Genomic DNA, 13,332 nt, shown 5'->3' with positions numbered 1-13,332 from the left:
TTTGGGGGAGGGGTGGAGAGGGAGAGTTATCCATAGCTCTTCCTCAGATCTTTTTAGGTTTAAAGCATATTTTATGAACTATTCATGTATAAAATTAGTGTGTTAGCAAACTGACAGTATCTGATAGAAGAAAGTTGTAAAAAAGTAGCTTAGGTATACTTTCTTTCCACAGTTCCTAAGGAGATAAAACCATTTGGGGCAAGAAAGTTCCAAGAAAGATCAAATCAAAGATTTGAGAACTGAGATTCCCATCCCCAGTAGGTAGAGGCTCCACAAAGAGCTGACTCTGGACCTTTAATAAAAGACAATGTTTCAAGGACCCTGAGTGGTCCTGGCTTCAGGGTCCCAGCTTCCTAAGCACACACTTTATGGCCATTCTAGAAGCAAACATGCTGGGTTAAGAAGAATCCCTTTAATATAAAGGTGTGAGGAGAGATTGTAGCAGGTGCAAAGAGCACCCCTCAGGGACCGACTCCCCAGCCTGAGGGGCATTGGTATCCCCTGGAAGGCTGGTTAAAGCATGGATTGAGGGCACCACTGCCAGAGTTTCTGATTCATTAAGTCTGAGGTAGGATCTAAGACTCTGTACTTCCAACAAGTTGCCAGGTGATATTGCTGCTGCTGGTCCCTGGACAGCACTCAGAGCTGCTGCCTTAGTGGAAAATGGGTCTGGAAGTCAGAGACACCAGTCAGGCACATCTAACCAGCTGTGCAATTTTAGTAAAATCACGTGAGCTCTTGGTCTTGGTTTCCCAATCTGTCAAATGGAGTAATGGTCAACCACGTCCTCCCACCTCACTTTAACACATCCAGGGGTGCGGAGTAATAAAATGGGATAATGAGTACGAACATATTTTAGAGCCAAATGCATGCAAATGTTACTGTTTAATACTTAGACAAGATGAGACACTAATTAGCAGCAGCCTAGATTTCTATCTCCAAAGACCAAACTGAAAATAAGCAGCTTTTGCCCCACGGGCTTCACAACCTGCAAACCCACATTGCCTTCCTAGCTAGGCCTGGAGAAGGTTGTGCCCTCCACAATTATGCAGTGTCTCACCTCAAAAGGGAGCTCCAGTCTTCACTCCAGGCTCCAAATGCTGTTGTTGCTCTTAGTTTTATTAGAAAGAAATGTTCTCTGGCCCACGCCTGGCTTAGATGTAGTCTGGCTCAGAGGGAGAGGCCCCCTTCCAAACTGAGGTCAGCATTGCTTATACACATGAGTTATCTCTGGAAGAAGCAGAAACTCAGATATCAAGAGTAACCTAGTATTTTGATCCAGTACTATCGAGGAAAACTGATAGTCAAAACAATGATAAGAAGGTATCAGACTGAGGGTCAAATATTTTGATATTTCCCTGTAGGTTCTCAGATCCAGCAGCACATCTACTAGCTAGGTGCATCTCTGTTGATAATTGATGATCATTTCTATTGATTGATTAAGAATCCTGCACATGATAGATGAGATATTGCATTTAGCTTTTCTTTGAGTTTGAAGTTCTGGATCATTCCAGGAGGGTTAGCAGATACTTTATCTTTTAAGGTCTTGTGGTGGTGATGGGAAAGTAGGCATTCACGTGAGGCTAGAGACAGAGAAATATATATTTCATCATCTCTAGGCAGTGTGGGATTTGGGATTTAGATGATTGATGTGAAAAAGGAAATTTTCTCTGTATCTGGGTACTTGGTTTCTTGGCCAACATAGTGGGAGGGGGTCAGAGTACTTTGAAAATCTGAAAATGTCTCAAGCTTCCCCCCACCCCATCCTTTATCCTTTTCTGTTTCCTCCTCTGGCTCATTTTTGTCTGTGAACTGGTCTGAGCCAATCTAGCCATTCGCGAATGTCAGGTTCTTTAGTAATACCTGGAGCCTGAGATATAAAAAGTGAATGGAACCTATACCACCTTATCTTAAATATTACAATGAACACGTGAACAGATTTATTATCTATCAAACCCGACAAAAGTCACCTGACCTATTTTGTAAATGTAGTAAAGTCTCTGCTCTGTGATTTTGCTTTCTAACAAACATCTTGTATTAAAGATTCACTCCAGGTGTGTGCAACTAAATAATCTGAGGGCCAGGAAGAGACAGTTGTCTACTCCAGGGTCTCTCAAACCTGGGCACCACCGACATTTTGAACTAGATATTCCTTGTTGTGGGTGCTGCTCTGTACGTTGTAGGATGTTAATAGCATCCTGGCATCTGTTCACTGGATGTCAGGAGTGCCACTCCCCTAGTTATAAAAACTAAAAGTGTCTCTAGATGTTGCCAAATGTCCCTGGGGAGGAGGGCAAAGTCACCTTTGGTCAGCCAATGGAATAGTCTATCAAATGAGGGAGATCAGGATCAAATAGAGTTGTATTCCAAGTTTTTATTCCAAAGTTAGTTTACCTACTGGTGGTTCGTACCTCTACCTCTACATGTTTGATAATTCCAGTTTACTAATGCAAAAATGATTTATAGCATTCTTTAAACTAACAAAAACCCTCTGGTGTGGTTTGAGGTAGCAATATTGAAAAGTTTTTGCTTTGGATGTTTCTGCAGTACAGACTTTTGTTTAGGGTCCTCCGATGCTAACTACCATGGGGATGTTGCAGAGTACGTTGGCAAGCGTCTTACCTCCTCCATCTCTGGATTACAGTTGACTTGAATACTGCATCCAGTGTAATAGGATATGGATGTATCTCTGAAAGCAAATTATAGACCATCAAACACCTTTTTTTTTTCTCAAGCTTGTCCTTTCTGATGAATTATGTCATCCATTTTATGGCTTGGAGAAAACCTAGGGATCGTGAGGTTCTACTCAGATATTTGAGTAAAGTGAGCAGATTCTAGAGAGAACAAGTGAATCAGTCAGGTCAAAGATCCATTTAATAGGGGAATCTATTGTCCCCTTTTGGTTACCAGGAAAGCTTAATAAGACCAGTGGTCTGGGGGGTTAGGGGGATTATGCAGTGTAAGCTAATCAACATCTAACAGGATGTGAAGATCTTTTTTGCTTGATTTTCTTTATTATAAATATTATTTTATGTCTAATTAGTCACCTACTTACATTTCCATGTATTTATGAATTTGGCTAAAATAGATTTCCTATGTTAGTTATATAAAACATAACATATTCTTTCAGAATCTTCAAGCAAAATCAATTTTCACAGACATATATTGTGTTTAGCTATGAGTACTGTTTAGCAAACTATCATAAACCCTAATGCATGGGAGATGGGAGATAGTGGGGCAGGATGGTGGTAATCTCTAATGAGTACTGAAGTGGAAGAAATGACAGAAGACAGGGAAATACAAATCAAAACCACAATGAGACAGTACCTCACATCTGTCAGAATGGCTAAAATTAACAAGTTAGGAATCAAAAAATGTTGGTGAAGATGTGGTGAAAGGGGAACCCTCTTACACTGGTGGTGGGAATGCAAGCTGGTCCAGCCACTCTGGAAAATAGTGTGGAGGTTCCTCAAAAAGTTAGGAATAGAGTTACCCTATGACCCAGCAATTGCCCTACTAGCTATTTATCCAGCTGTTTTCACTGGTAAATTTTATTTCGCTTGCTGTGTACCTCTCTCCCAGAAGCTTTTGCATGGGAAACCTCATCTCTCCTTGAGATTGGGTGTTCTGTGAGATGGATGTCCAATGTAAGGGAGAATGTGCCAGAGCTATTCTTTGGGGGTGGGTGGGTGGGGAGGAGCAGTATCCCAAAGCATATGATATTCTTTTGTGTTCAGAAGTTGTCTGCCCATTACATAAGCCCAGGTCAGTATGTCCCTCAGTCCCTAGGATTAGCCTTCTGGGATGTTGGTACTATTTACTTCTTCTGGGTCTTCCTGGATCACACTTTGGCTGGCAAAGCCAGCAGCCTCCTCTTGAATGCATGTCAGGAAGCTCCACTAGAACTTACCAGCTGGCCTCAGCAGTGGGCGCGTGTGTCAGACAGTCCTGGGGCAGCTGCGGGTTCAGCGTAGATTGAAAATGAAAACCCAGCTTGGCAGTAGTTTCCAGTGGATGAATTAGAACAAGGGATAGGTCCATCCTCATTCATCCTTTGGAAGGTGCCTTGCTGGGGAAAGTGTGAAATCCCTGGGACACGCGGAAGGCACCCATTTTGCTTCCTCAAACTACTTTCCAGACTCTTGTCTGGAACAGGGAAACCAGATGATTTGGGAGGGGGGCTCCTTTTAGGTTTGCCTTTGGTTCCATAAGTAAGCTTTGGCCAGTCATGGAGGAAAGAACCAGAAGGAAGGAGCCATCCCGGCTCGTTTATCCCAGAAATGTACACCTGCCTGCAGCCTCCCCATGCACAGCTGAGACAGTGTGGCTGGAACGTTCACTCTCCCCGTATCTCTCCAGAGCTTTCTGACTTGCTTGGCTCCTGCAAGGACCAGAGCATAAAAAAGCGCCGGGAGGTAGGGACAGTGGGCGATTCCTGCGTTCCTGGGTTCTACGCCTCCATCCCACCTTCGCTCCAGGTTCCGGGCGCATCGCAGCGCGGCCGTGCAGCCTCGGAGCGGGACGCAGGGGCGCAGCCCCCTCGGACGACCACAAGGTGGCGACCAAGCCCCAGGAGCAGCCCGCAGGCCTGCGGGCAGGAGAGGCGGCGGCCGCAGCCAGCTGTCACCCAGCTGTCACCCAGCTGTCACCCAGGGGCCCCGCTGGAGGCTTCCTGTCGGTTCCGCTTTGACGGGGCCGGCTGGGACAGCTGCTAGGGAGCTCCTCGGGGCCTGGGAGCCGCTCACTGTTCCAGGAAAACAGCGAGTGGCTGTGCGGCCCCCTGGGTTAATCACAAGCAGACTCCTCGCGCGCCTGGGGCCGCAGGCTGGCTGCCAGGGCAGGGCTGGGGGGGGGGGGTCTGGATGCGCGCTGATGCCCGGCAGGCCCGCGGCGCCCCGGAGGGTGCTGTCGGGCGGAGGGCGCGGCTGTAACAGCAAAGTCTTCCCACGACTTGCACAATCAGTTCCTGTTGCTTTTCCTGCTGAGAAAAAGCTCCCCCCCCCCCCCCCCAGGCTCCTGGGTTGCTTCTGTGTAGTTTAACAGCAGCAGCAGCAATATCACGTCGGGGCTTGGCTCTGCATTAAAGAAGGAAAACCGTGGGGGTGTGAAAGGTCTCACGTCTCCCCTGCCCACGGTCCCTTTGTGCAGAGGGAACGCCGGTGACCGTGCAACTCTTCATCCCCAAGTGTAAAGGGAAAAGGTGTGTATCTGGAAAATGGAAAGATGACTTCAGCTGTGGGGGGAGACCACAGCCACCCCACAGGGTACTTGGCCATACATCACCGGGCTCTGGCACAGGCGGGCCTCAGGGATCGTGCCCCTCCTGCCTCCCTTCTTGCTCCGTCTGCCCCAGAGTTGCTGGGCATAGGAAGCTTATGAAGACTGGTTTCCTCACTAGAATGTGCTAGAGGATCACCTTAGGTATCCATTTATACAGGACATAAGGAAAGATGGGGGTGGGGGTGAGGACCTAGAACCCTTACCCTTGAGGTTGGGAAATGGGAACTAATCAGGTGCTTTCTGACTGCCTCACTTCTTTGGAATCACTGATGAGAACACAGAGAAGGGGTGGATACATCACAGGCCTTTGAGGTAATGTTCCATTATCTTAAAGTCCATTGCTTGGCATCTGCCGCTATGAGGGCTAATTTGATATGAGTGCCCACAGGGCCAGAGCTATGTTTGAATGCTGCTGCTGGCTGGCTGCCCTGGAAGACAGGGGCACCTGGAAGTCTGCCACATGGGCCCATTTGATGCTGGGAAAGCATCCCTCAGAGCAGGCCTCCCCTGGGAACCCTCTAATCACACTTGCAAAGCTCTCCTGCTTCCCCAAACTTTCATCCTCCAGGACCATCTGGTTTCCAGACCCAGGCTCAAAGGGCTCAGAAGGAGTCACAGTTGGAAGTTGATCCACAGGGGCGCCCCCATCCTCCCCATCCTTAAGGGCTTCTGAAGGCCCAAGGGGCTGTGGGATGGGCCTGGGATCCCATATGCACCCTCTGGGCGGTACGGGCAAGGGGCTCAGTGCTGGCCCAGGATCTGAGGCAAGGGAAAGGGTTGGACTCTTCTGAGGAAGCGCAGAGGGTCTATGTGAAGGCGTGTCTACCTATGTGCTTGGAGGCCCTAGAAGAAAAGTCATGTTACACACAGGATTAGTGGAAGGAAATCTTCAGTCAGTAATTTGTTTTTAGGACTACCTATTTCCTCATAGGTACCTGATGAACCTTGTCCTACCCTTTCTGATCCAATGTCCTCCCAATGACCCCCCTCGATGCCCAGGGCTTAGAATGCCCCTGAAATCCCTTTAGGGTCACCAGAGTTTAATGCCCCTTATGGCTCTCTGTGGTCAGCCTCTATCTGTCTTTCAAGGAGATATTGGAAATAATCTTTTGTTTGCATAATACTCGACAGTTTACAAAACCTGTTTATGTCAACCATGCTTTGTGAGCCTGACAACTGCTTTGGGTGGCAGTCAGAATGATCCCCATTTTTTAGATGAGCAAACCAAAGAACAGAGAGGTTTAGGGAAAGGCTCAGGTGAGTGAGGAAAAGGGTCTTCCTGTTCCAGGAGCTGCATTCTTTCTGCTATACCACACTGAGGAGAAAGCAGGCTCATTCTCCATGAAAGAAGGCTAACGGCGATTCCAGACACTTCCTCCTTCCTGGGGAAGATGTGGAACTAATTTTCTGGGACAAATGCCCTATGCTTGTCAAAAATCTCGGAGGAGGGTTTTTAACAGGGTGGCTTTCAGGCTAGCTTGGAGGGGCAGGAGTTATGTGGAAAAGAGGTATTTGGGGAGAGAAATTCTGGATTTCTACCCATCCCCAACCCCCAGGATGTGCCAGGTCTCCGCACAGACCAGCATGGATGATGTGGTACCTGCTCTGTTTTAAATTCATTCTCCTACCCTGCTCTCGGTATACAGAAGGCAGATAGCAGAAAGCATTTGTCTCTGGTTTATACTCTAAAGCTGTGTTGTGGGGCACTTGGGTGACTCAGCGGTTGAGTGTCTGCCTTTGGTTCAGGTCGTGATCCCGGGGTTCTGGGATCGAGTCCCGCATTGGGCTCCCTGCATGGAGCCTGCTTCTTCCTCTGCCTGTGTCTCTGTCCCTCTCTATCTTTCATGAATAAATAAATACAATCTTTAAAAAAAAAATATAGCTGTTCAATGCAGTAGCCTCTAGATACATGTGGCTACTGAACACTTGAAATGTGACTGGACAACGGAGGTGTTTGGTTAGTGAAAAGTACATGCTAGAATTTCAGTACTTAGTACAAAAAAAGGAAAGGAATGTTCACTGTTTCATTAATAAGTTTACATTAATTACATCTGGAAATGATAATATTTTGGATATATTTGGTTACATAGGAATATTACTGTAATTAGTTTTAACTTTTTACTCCCCTCATGGAACCTGACGTGGGACTCGATCCCGTGTCTCCAGGATCACACCCTGAGCCGAAGGCGGCACTAAAGCACTGAGCCACCCGGGCTGCCCAACTTTTTACTTTTTTTTAAAGGTGGCTACTAAAAATTTAAAATACACTCGACTTATGATAGTTCCTCAGACAATGCAGCTTACCTGGGACTACCAAATAGTACAAAGAAAGCTGCAGTCGTTTTTACATAAAGTATTCATAGGAAGCATGCTTTTCTTCCTGTTTATATGAAGGAAGCAGAAACTTCATAAAGTCAGGGGAGAAAAGTCTTCAAAATACAAAAATAAACATCTTCCTTCTGAATGATGTATGCATTACCTTAGAAAGAAAAAAAAGGTGCAAAAGAGCAGAAGAGTCCAAACAAGCTTCTATGACGAGGCAAGCATATGAGAGATGTGTGGGTCTATTGAGGAGGAGATGTTCCCAGGGCCAGGCCACAGCACTTCATGGGAAGCCTTGAAGGATGAGAGGTGCCCAGCACAGAATGAGCATTTTGACTTTATTTTTAAGATCTGGGAGGTGAGTGTTAACCAAAGCTTAGAGGACTCCCTGGCACCTGTGTTGCTTAGGGGTCTCTGATCTGTTGGCCTAAGTGTCAAGGGGAAATCAGCTCTTGGACTCACTCCACCTGGCACACCAGACACGAACCGTGCTGGGGAAGACTGTCAGCCCTAAAAGTTGATATGCCTCTTTTCATCTGGACAAATCAGACTTTTCCCAAACAGCACCCTTTCCCCGAATTCCCACAGAGCTGGATGCCATCTCCCTGGGCAAGGTGACTTCTTTCACATTTGTGTATTGAGCAAACAGAGTTAACACTATAGTACTTGCATCACATGAGCTTTATTAGTGGTCCTGCCAGAGAGCTTTTAAGTGTGATTACTGCTGTGGATAAAAATGCTTGCAGGTCGCATAGCCACAGCTAAGGCCTCATACAGAATCTACAGAGCTGTGTTGAATCCTGCATGTTGTTTGTTTAAACCATCTGTTGAAAAAGCCTGTGTGAGCCTCTCTCATTAACTTGGGCAGGACTTGTAAATACATCACTCCCAGGAGTGGAATCCATCATATGGCAAAGGTGAAGGAATGTTGTAGATATAATCAAGGCTGACTTTGAGTTAATCACAAGCGTGATTATTTCGGACCTAATCAGGTGAGTCCTTTAAAAGAGAGTCTAGAAACTGAAGAAGTCAGAGATTCAAAGCTGCACAGAAGTCCTGTTGACTTTTAAAAAGCAAAGGACGGGATCCGTGGGTGGCGCAGTGGTTTGGCGCCTGCCTTTGGCCCAGGGCGCGATCCTGGAGACCCGGGATCGAATCCCACGTCCGGCTCCCCATGCATGGAGCCTGCTTCTCCCTCTGCCTGTGTCTCTGCCTCTCTCTCTATCTCTCTGTGACTATCATAAATAAGTAAAAATTTAAAAAAAAAATAAAAAAAAATAAATAAAAAAAAAATAAAAAGCAAAGGACCATGTTGTGGAGAAGGCCACATGGTAGGGGATGGCAGGACACCTCTGGATGCTGAGGGTCTCTGTCCTAGACCTACAAAGGATGGAATGCTACCCAACAACCAGTGAGCTCATCTGAATGAATCCACAGCCCTGACTGCCTGTCTAAGTTCCACCTGGTAAGAACCTGAGCAGAGGACGCAGTGAAGCCATGCCCAGGCTTCTGATTGCCCCCCAGAAACCATGTGACAGCAGGTGAGCGCTGTTTTGAGCCTCTATGTTTGTGGTAACATGTTACAGAATGATAGAATATGAAACCAGGCAACATGGGCCCATGTGGATGGAATAATCTGTTGCTCACAGAACTCTTGGGACTCTGTTTTCAGCCATTCATGAAAATTCCAACCAAGCCACACACAAATGTTAGAATAGCTATTTGTTTATTTTTTTCCTGGACATTTAGGTCCTGAAAGCTTTACTTCAGGGTCTCTCGTTTCAAACCTCTGTAAGCTTTCCATGCTGCATGGGAGTGTGGACGGTGTGAGGAAAGACGTCAGTGCTGTCAGCCAACTGAGCTCAGCTGGGAGCTTCCGGTACCACCCACCCCCATGCCCGGAGAACCAAAGCAACCATTCGCTGGGTGGAGAGTGGAGTTAAATCCTGGTGGGATTTCTGGTAGGGAAGCCTGCAACAGCAGCAATGGCCTATTTACAAAGGAGCAGACAATTTATAAAAATAAAGCTTCACGAGATCTCACTAGATATTTTATTGTTATAAGCATGGAAAGGACACATAGCTGTGTGCTGACATACTACTATGACATGATTTAATATCCCCAGTCATAATGTTAGAAACCTGTAGCTTCTCATTTCAAAACTAACATCTTTCAAATGAGACACGATTTTCATCGACTTTTTAACGATATCACAGAAAGATAACACCCACTGTAAACCCCTCCTTTATTTTGGACACTCAGGGAATCAGACTTCCATTGGCCTGGGTCACCGGCTCCCTTCGGGATGCACAAGGTCTATCTGACATCACCTTCACATGCCACACATCAAAGGCATTCCATCTACATGGGATTTCTGTGACCATACTGGTCTCCCTCTGTCTTCTCAAATGGTGGGACTTTCTGTCTCCCTCCCCTCAGATAACTCCACCCCCTGCCCCTGTGCCTACGGGTTGCTATGATCTTTCTCCTCTCTGTGTCACTTTTGTTTAACCATCAACACTGATCTCTCTGAACTTCTCTACACAAATGACAAAAGGCTAGGACTTCTCAGTGTTTCTTCACGTCTGGCTTTAGCAACTTATATCCTGAAAAGCCCATGGATCTTTATTTACTTCTTTCTCCATATGTAAGAAGTAGGGAGGAGGATGGTGGACACATGACTACTTCAAGACATGACCTGTTACACGGGACTTAACAATATTCCCAAAGAATATTTCTGTAGTTTATATTAATTGCACATTTGTGAATGCTTTAACCTCACAACCTCTGAAGCATTAGCACAGATCCCTTTGCAAGAAATTGACTTAATAGAAAGCCTTTTAATGCAAGTAAATTTTGGCCCTTGGAACTGACTTTGTTCACCAAGAGGGGTCCGGAACATGAGGAAGCATTGGGCACGTTGCAAGCAGAGCAGACCACACAGCTCACTTTGTACCAACATCAGAGCCGACATTCCTTCTTCCTCTTCCTTAGAAATCTGCTGCTGAAAGCTTTGCAATCACTGTTGATTGTGAACTAATGAACACAGGACTAGACAGGACTCCTGCTTTCACAAAGCTCATGGACTCATGGACTGCTCTCTTTTACAATTTTGAATTCTATTATTTTAGGATATTCTTGGCAAACGGCAGTGGTTGAGCTATGTATCTTGCAGTTGAGCAGAAAACCAGTAAGAATGTCTCTAAGTTTTTGTTTTCGTAGGTGTTCTGGAATTTGGATCTGGTGTTGTAGCTTGAAAGCTACAAAGTACATGCACACGCGTGTGTGCATGTGTGTGTGTTCGGGGTAAGGGAACATGTGTCAGTTAATGCACATGGGCAAAGGGCCAAATCCACATCCTATGAACTCTGCGAAGGTTCCTGCCATTATAGAGGTTCCCCTCACAACACAATGCTTCCCATAGGATCCCTTCGTGGGTGGAAGTTCAGTGTTTCTTGCCCTGTTGTGTTTTTGAGCTCCTCCTGAGTGCCATGCCTTCTTCGGCTGATCATGTCAGGATGGTCGGGCTCACACATTGTGCTATATAACCCTGCCTCCGTTATTCCTGAGATTACTCCAGGCCATTCTCTCTCCAACTTCTAATTCTCATTCCATTGACCTCTAGCCTAGCTTCTGGCTCTGTCTCCTCCGTACTGAGTTCTGCCCAGAGGTGACCATCCCTGGAGAATTTAATAGCTTAATCATTTCCTTTTGTGACAATTTCCAGAAAGTGTGGGAGTAGATGTCTACATCATTTGTGAACATGTAGAAATGAAGAGCTTATTTACTTGCAACATTATGAGGACTTCTACTTGCCCCACTTGCTTCGCCCCCTGAAGAAGAGAGGCAGAAGTAGAATATAAAATTAAAGATAAAAAGAAGAGAGGTGAAGGAGTTAAAATATTAAAAGGAAACTCTTTTGAAACTTAATAAATAAAAGGTTGCTACATCACAGCCTCCTTTGTCCTACCTTCCTGATGTTTAGATCTGTTCTGGTTCTCAGTTCATTTGAAGACCACATGGCCCCCATTTCCCGAGTAGCCCCACATTTTTATTCTGCTTCACTGTCTCTCTGGGATCAGACTTCAATTTGGAATGTATGGTTGATGTGGCTACATCACATGCTTAACTTTAATATGGATGCAATTTTAATAAATATTTGTATTTTTATGAAATGCACACACCAAAAGAAACACACACACACATTTGGACATAATTCACAAATAATCAAATCCTTGGGGGAAACTCCACCATCTGCTCATCAAGGTAAAGCATCACTGGGAGCAGAGAGTAGCCAACTATAACATTTCATTCCAGAAGACTTCCAAGTGGTTGGAACAAACACAAATTAGACAGTACAAAACTCTTAATGTATATTGGTCTTGGAACATAAGGGCTATACCACACACCAAGGGCCCCTAAATCCACAGTAGCAACCACAATGATAAACAATGCCATAAGATTATTAAAATCTATTCTATGATGCACAGAGAAGTACCTGGTTAAAGCTGTTAAATATAATATACGACAGTCAGGATCTGTTTTCAGTGCAATATATCACATTTATATCACAATATGTCACATTTGGCAAGTGATGGATATAAAAATAGATATTTTTTGCCTTCAAAAAGTGGATCAGACCAAAATGTAAGGCTGCTCCAAAAAACGGTAAAAAATTAACTAGCAGTTGGATCTGCTTGGATCTGATAAAGCACGGCTCTCCCACTTCCTCTGCTTGCTCCGTCCACTGAGCTCAAACCTTAACATGCACCAGCATATGTGTGTGTGTTTAGCATCAGGAGAATTACGTCTCCTTCCATGCATCCCTTGAAAATATTATTATCCACTTGAAAGCATCCCAATGTTAGAATTGCCTCCCTATCTCTTCCCGGTGCCTTTTCTTTCTTTCTTTTCTTTTTTTTTTTAAATTTTTCTCTCCTAGCTAAGAAAATACCAGGAAGATACCAAACTTTCTCCATGGCTCATTTCAGTTTCCATTTTTGAGTCACTTTTGTATTCTCCATGTTACAGTAACAGAATAATTAAGTTAACATGGAAATTTTAAACTGTGGCTCTTGATTGTTTTTCTCTATTTTTTTCCTTTTTTCCTGTTTCCTTCTTTTCTTCCTTCCTTCTTAGAGTTCACTGAAGTATTTTCCTAGGTCCTAGCCTCATGCTTATTATTTTAAAGCTTATGCTTGTGCCCAACATGTGAAAAGTAGAAATGTCTCTTTGAATTTCTATTTTACAATATAGACAGGGGCGTTGGGCCTCTGGGGGCTTGAATTTCACTTAAATACTGTACATGTATAGTATCACACAAGGGGTGGGGGTGGGGCAGCAAATAAACTCAACAATGACTTTTAGTCTGTCTTTACAAAAGGAAGCTTCTTTTCCCTAATGCAAAAGTCTCTTCAGCATTTGCTCCAGGAAGCCTGCGGAGAAAACATTTTACCCATGGCTTTGAAAGGATTTTTTTTTTTTTTTCAGAGCATATCCGCTGTCCTTTAAGAAGTCACGTGGGTAGATTTTCCTGTTCTTAGTTGAGCAAGGAGTAAGCACTGGATGTGTTTTCCAGGGATGAGCTGGTTGTTTCTGGGGTGGAAACATTGTACGTTCCTAAAAAACAGAGCAGCAGCTCAGTTTTAAGGACAAGACTTCATGCTTGTTGTGGTATGAATCTCTCCTGCTGGCCTGAGGGAGCTCTAGCTCAAGAGCCAGGTAAGCTCG

At 45.0% G+C, this 13,332-nt stretch overlaps 1 protein-coding gene across 7 annotated transcripts in view; it reads right to left on the bottom strand.

The window, feature by feature from the left end:
* Window positions 1-9,639: 9,639 nt before the first annotated feature.
* ADGRF5 (adhesion G protein-coupled receptor F5) overlaps window positions 9,640-13,332 on the bottom strand; it is a 101,732-nt gene continuing 98,039 nt past the window's right edge. For all 7 annotated transcript variants that reach the window (XM_041721832.1, XM_041721822.1, XM_041721848.1 and 4 more), the window contains one exon: window positions 9,640-13,221. In XM_041721832.1, coding sequence (XP_041577766.1) covers window positions 13,142-13,221 — 80 coding nt within the window. In that variant the 3' untranslated portion in view covers window positions 9,640-13,141. The remainder of the gene's footprint in view (window positions 13,222-13,332) is intronic.

This window comes from Vulpes lagopus, chromosome 1 (genome assembly GCF_018345385.1).
Source record: "Vulpes lagopus strain Blue_001 chromosome 1, ASM1834538v1, whole genome shotgun sequence".
NCBI lineage: Eukaryota > Metazoa > Chordata > Mammalia > Carnivora > Canidae > Vulpes > Vulpes lagopus.
This window is presented reverse-complemented; position numbering and strand designations above follow the sequence as displayed.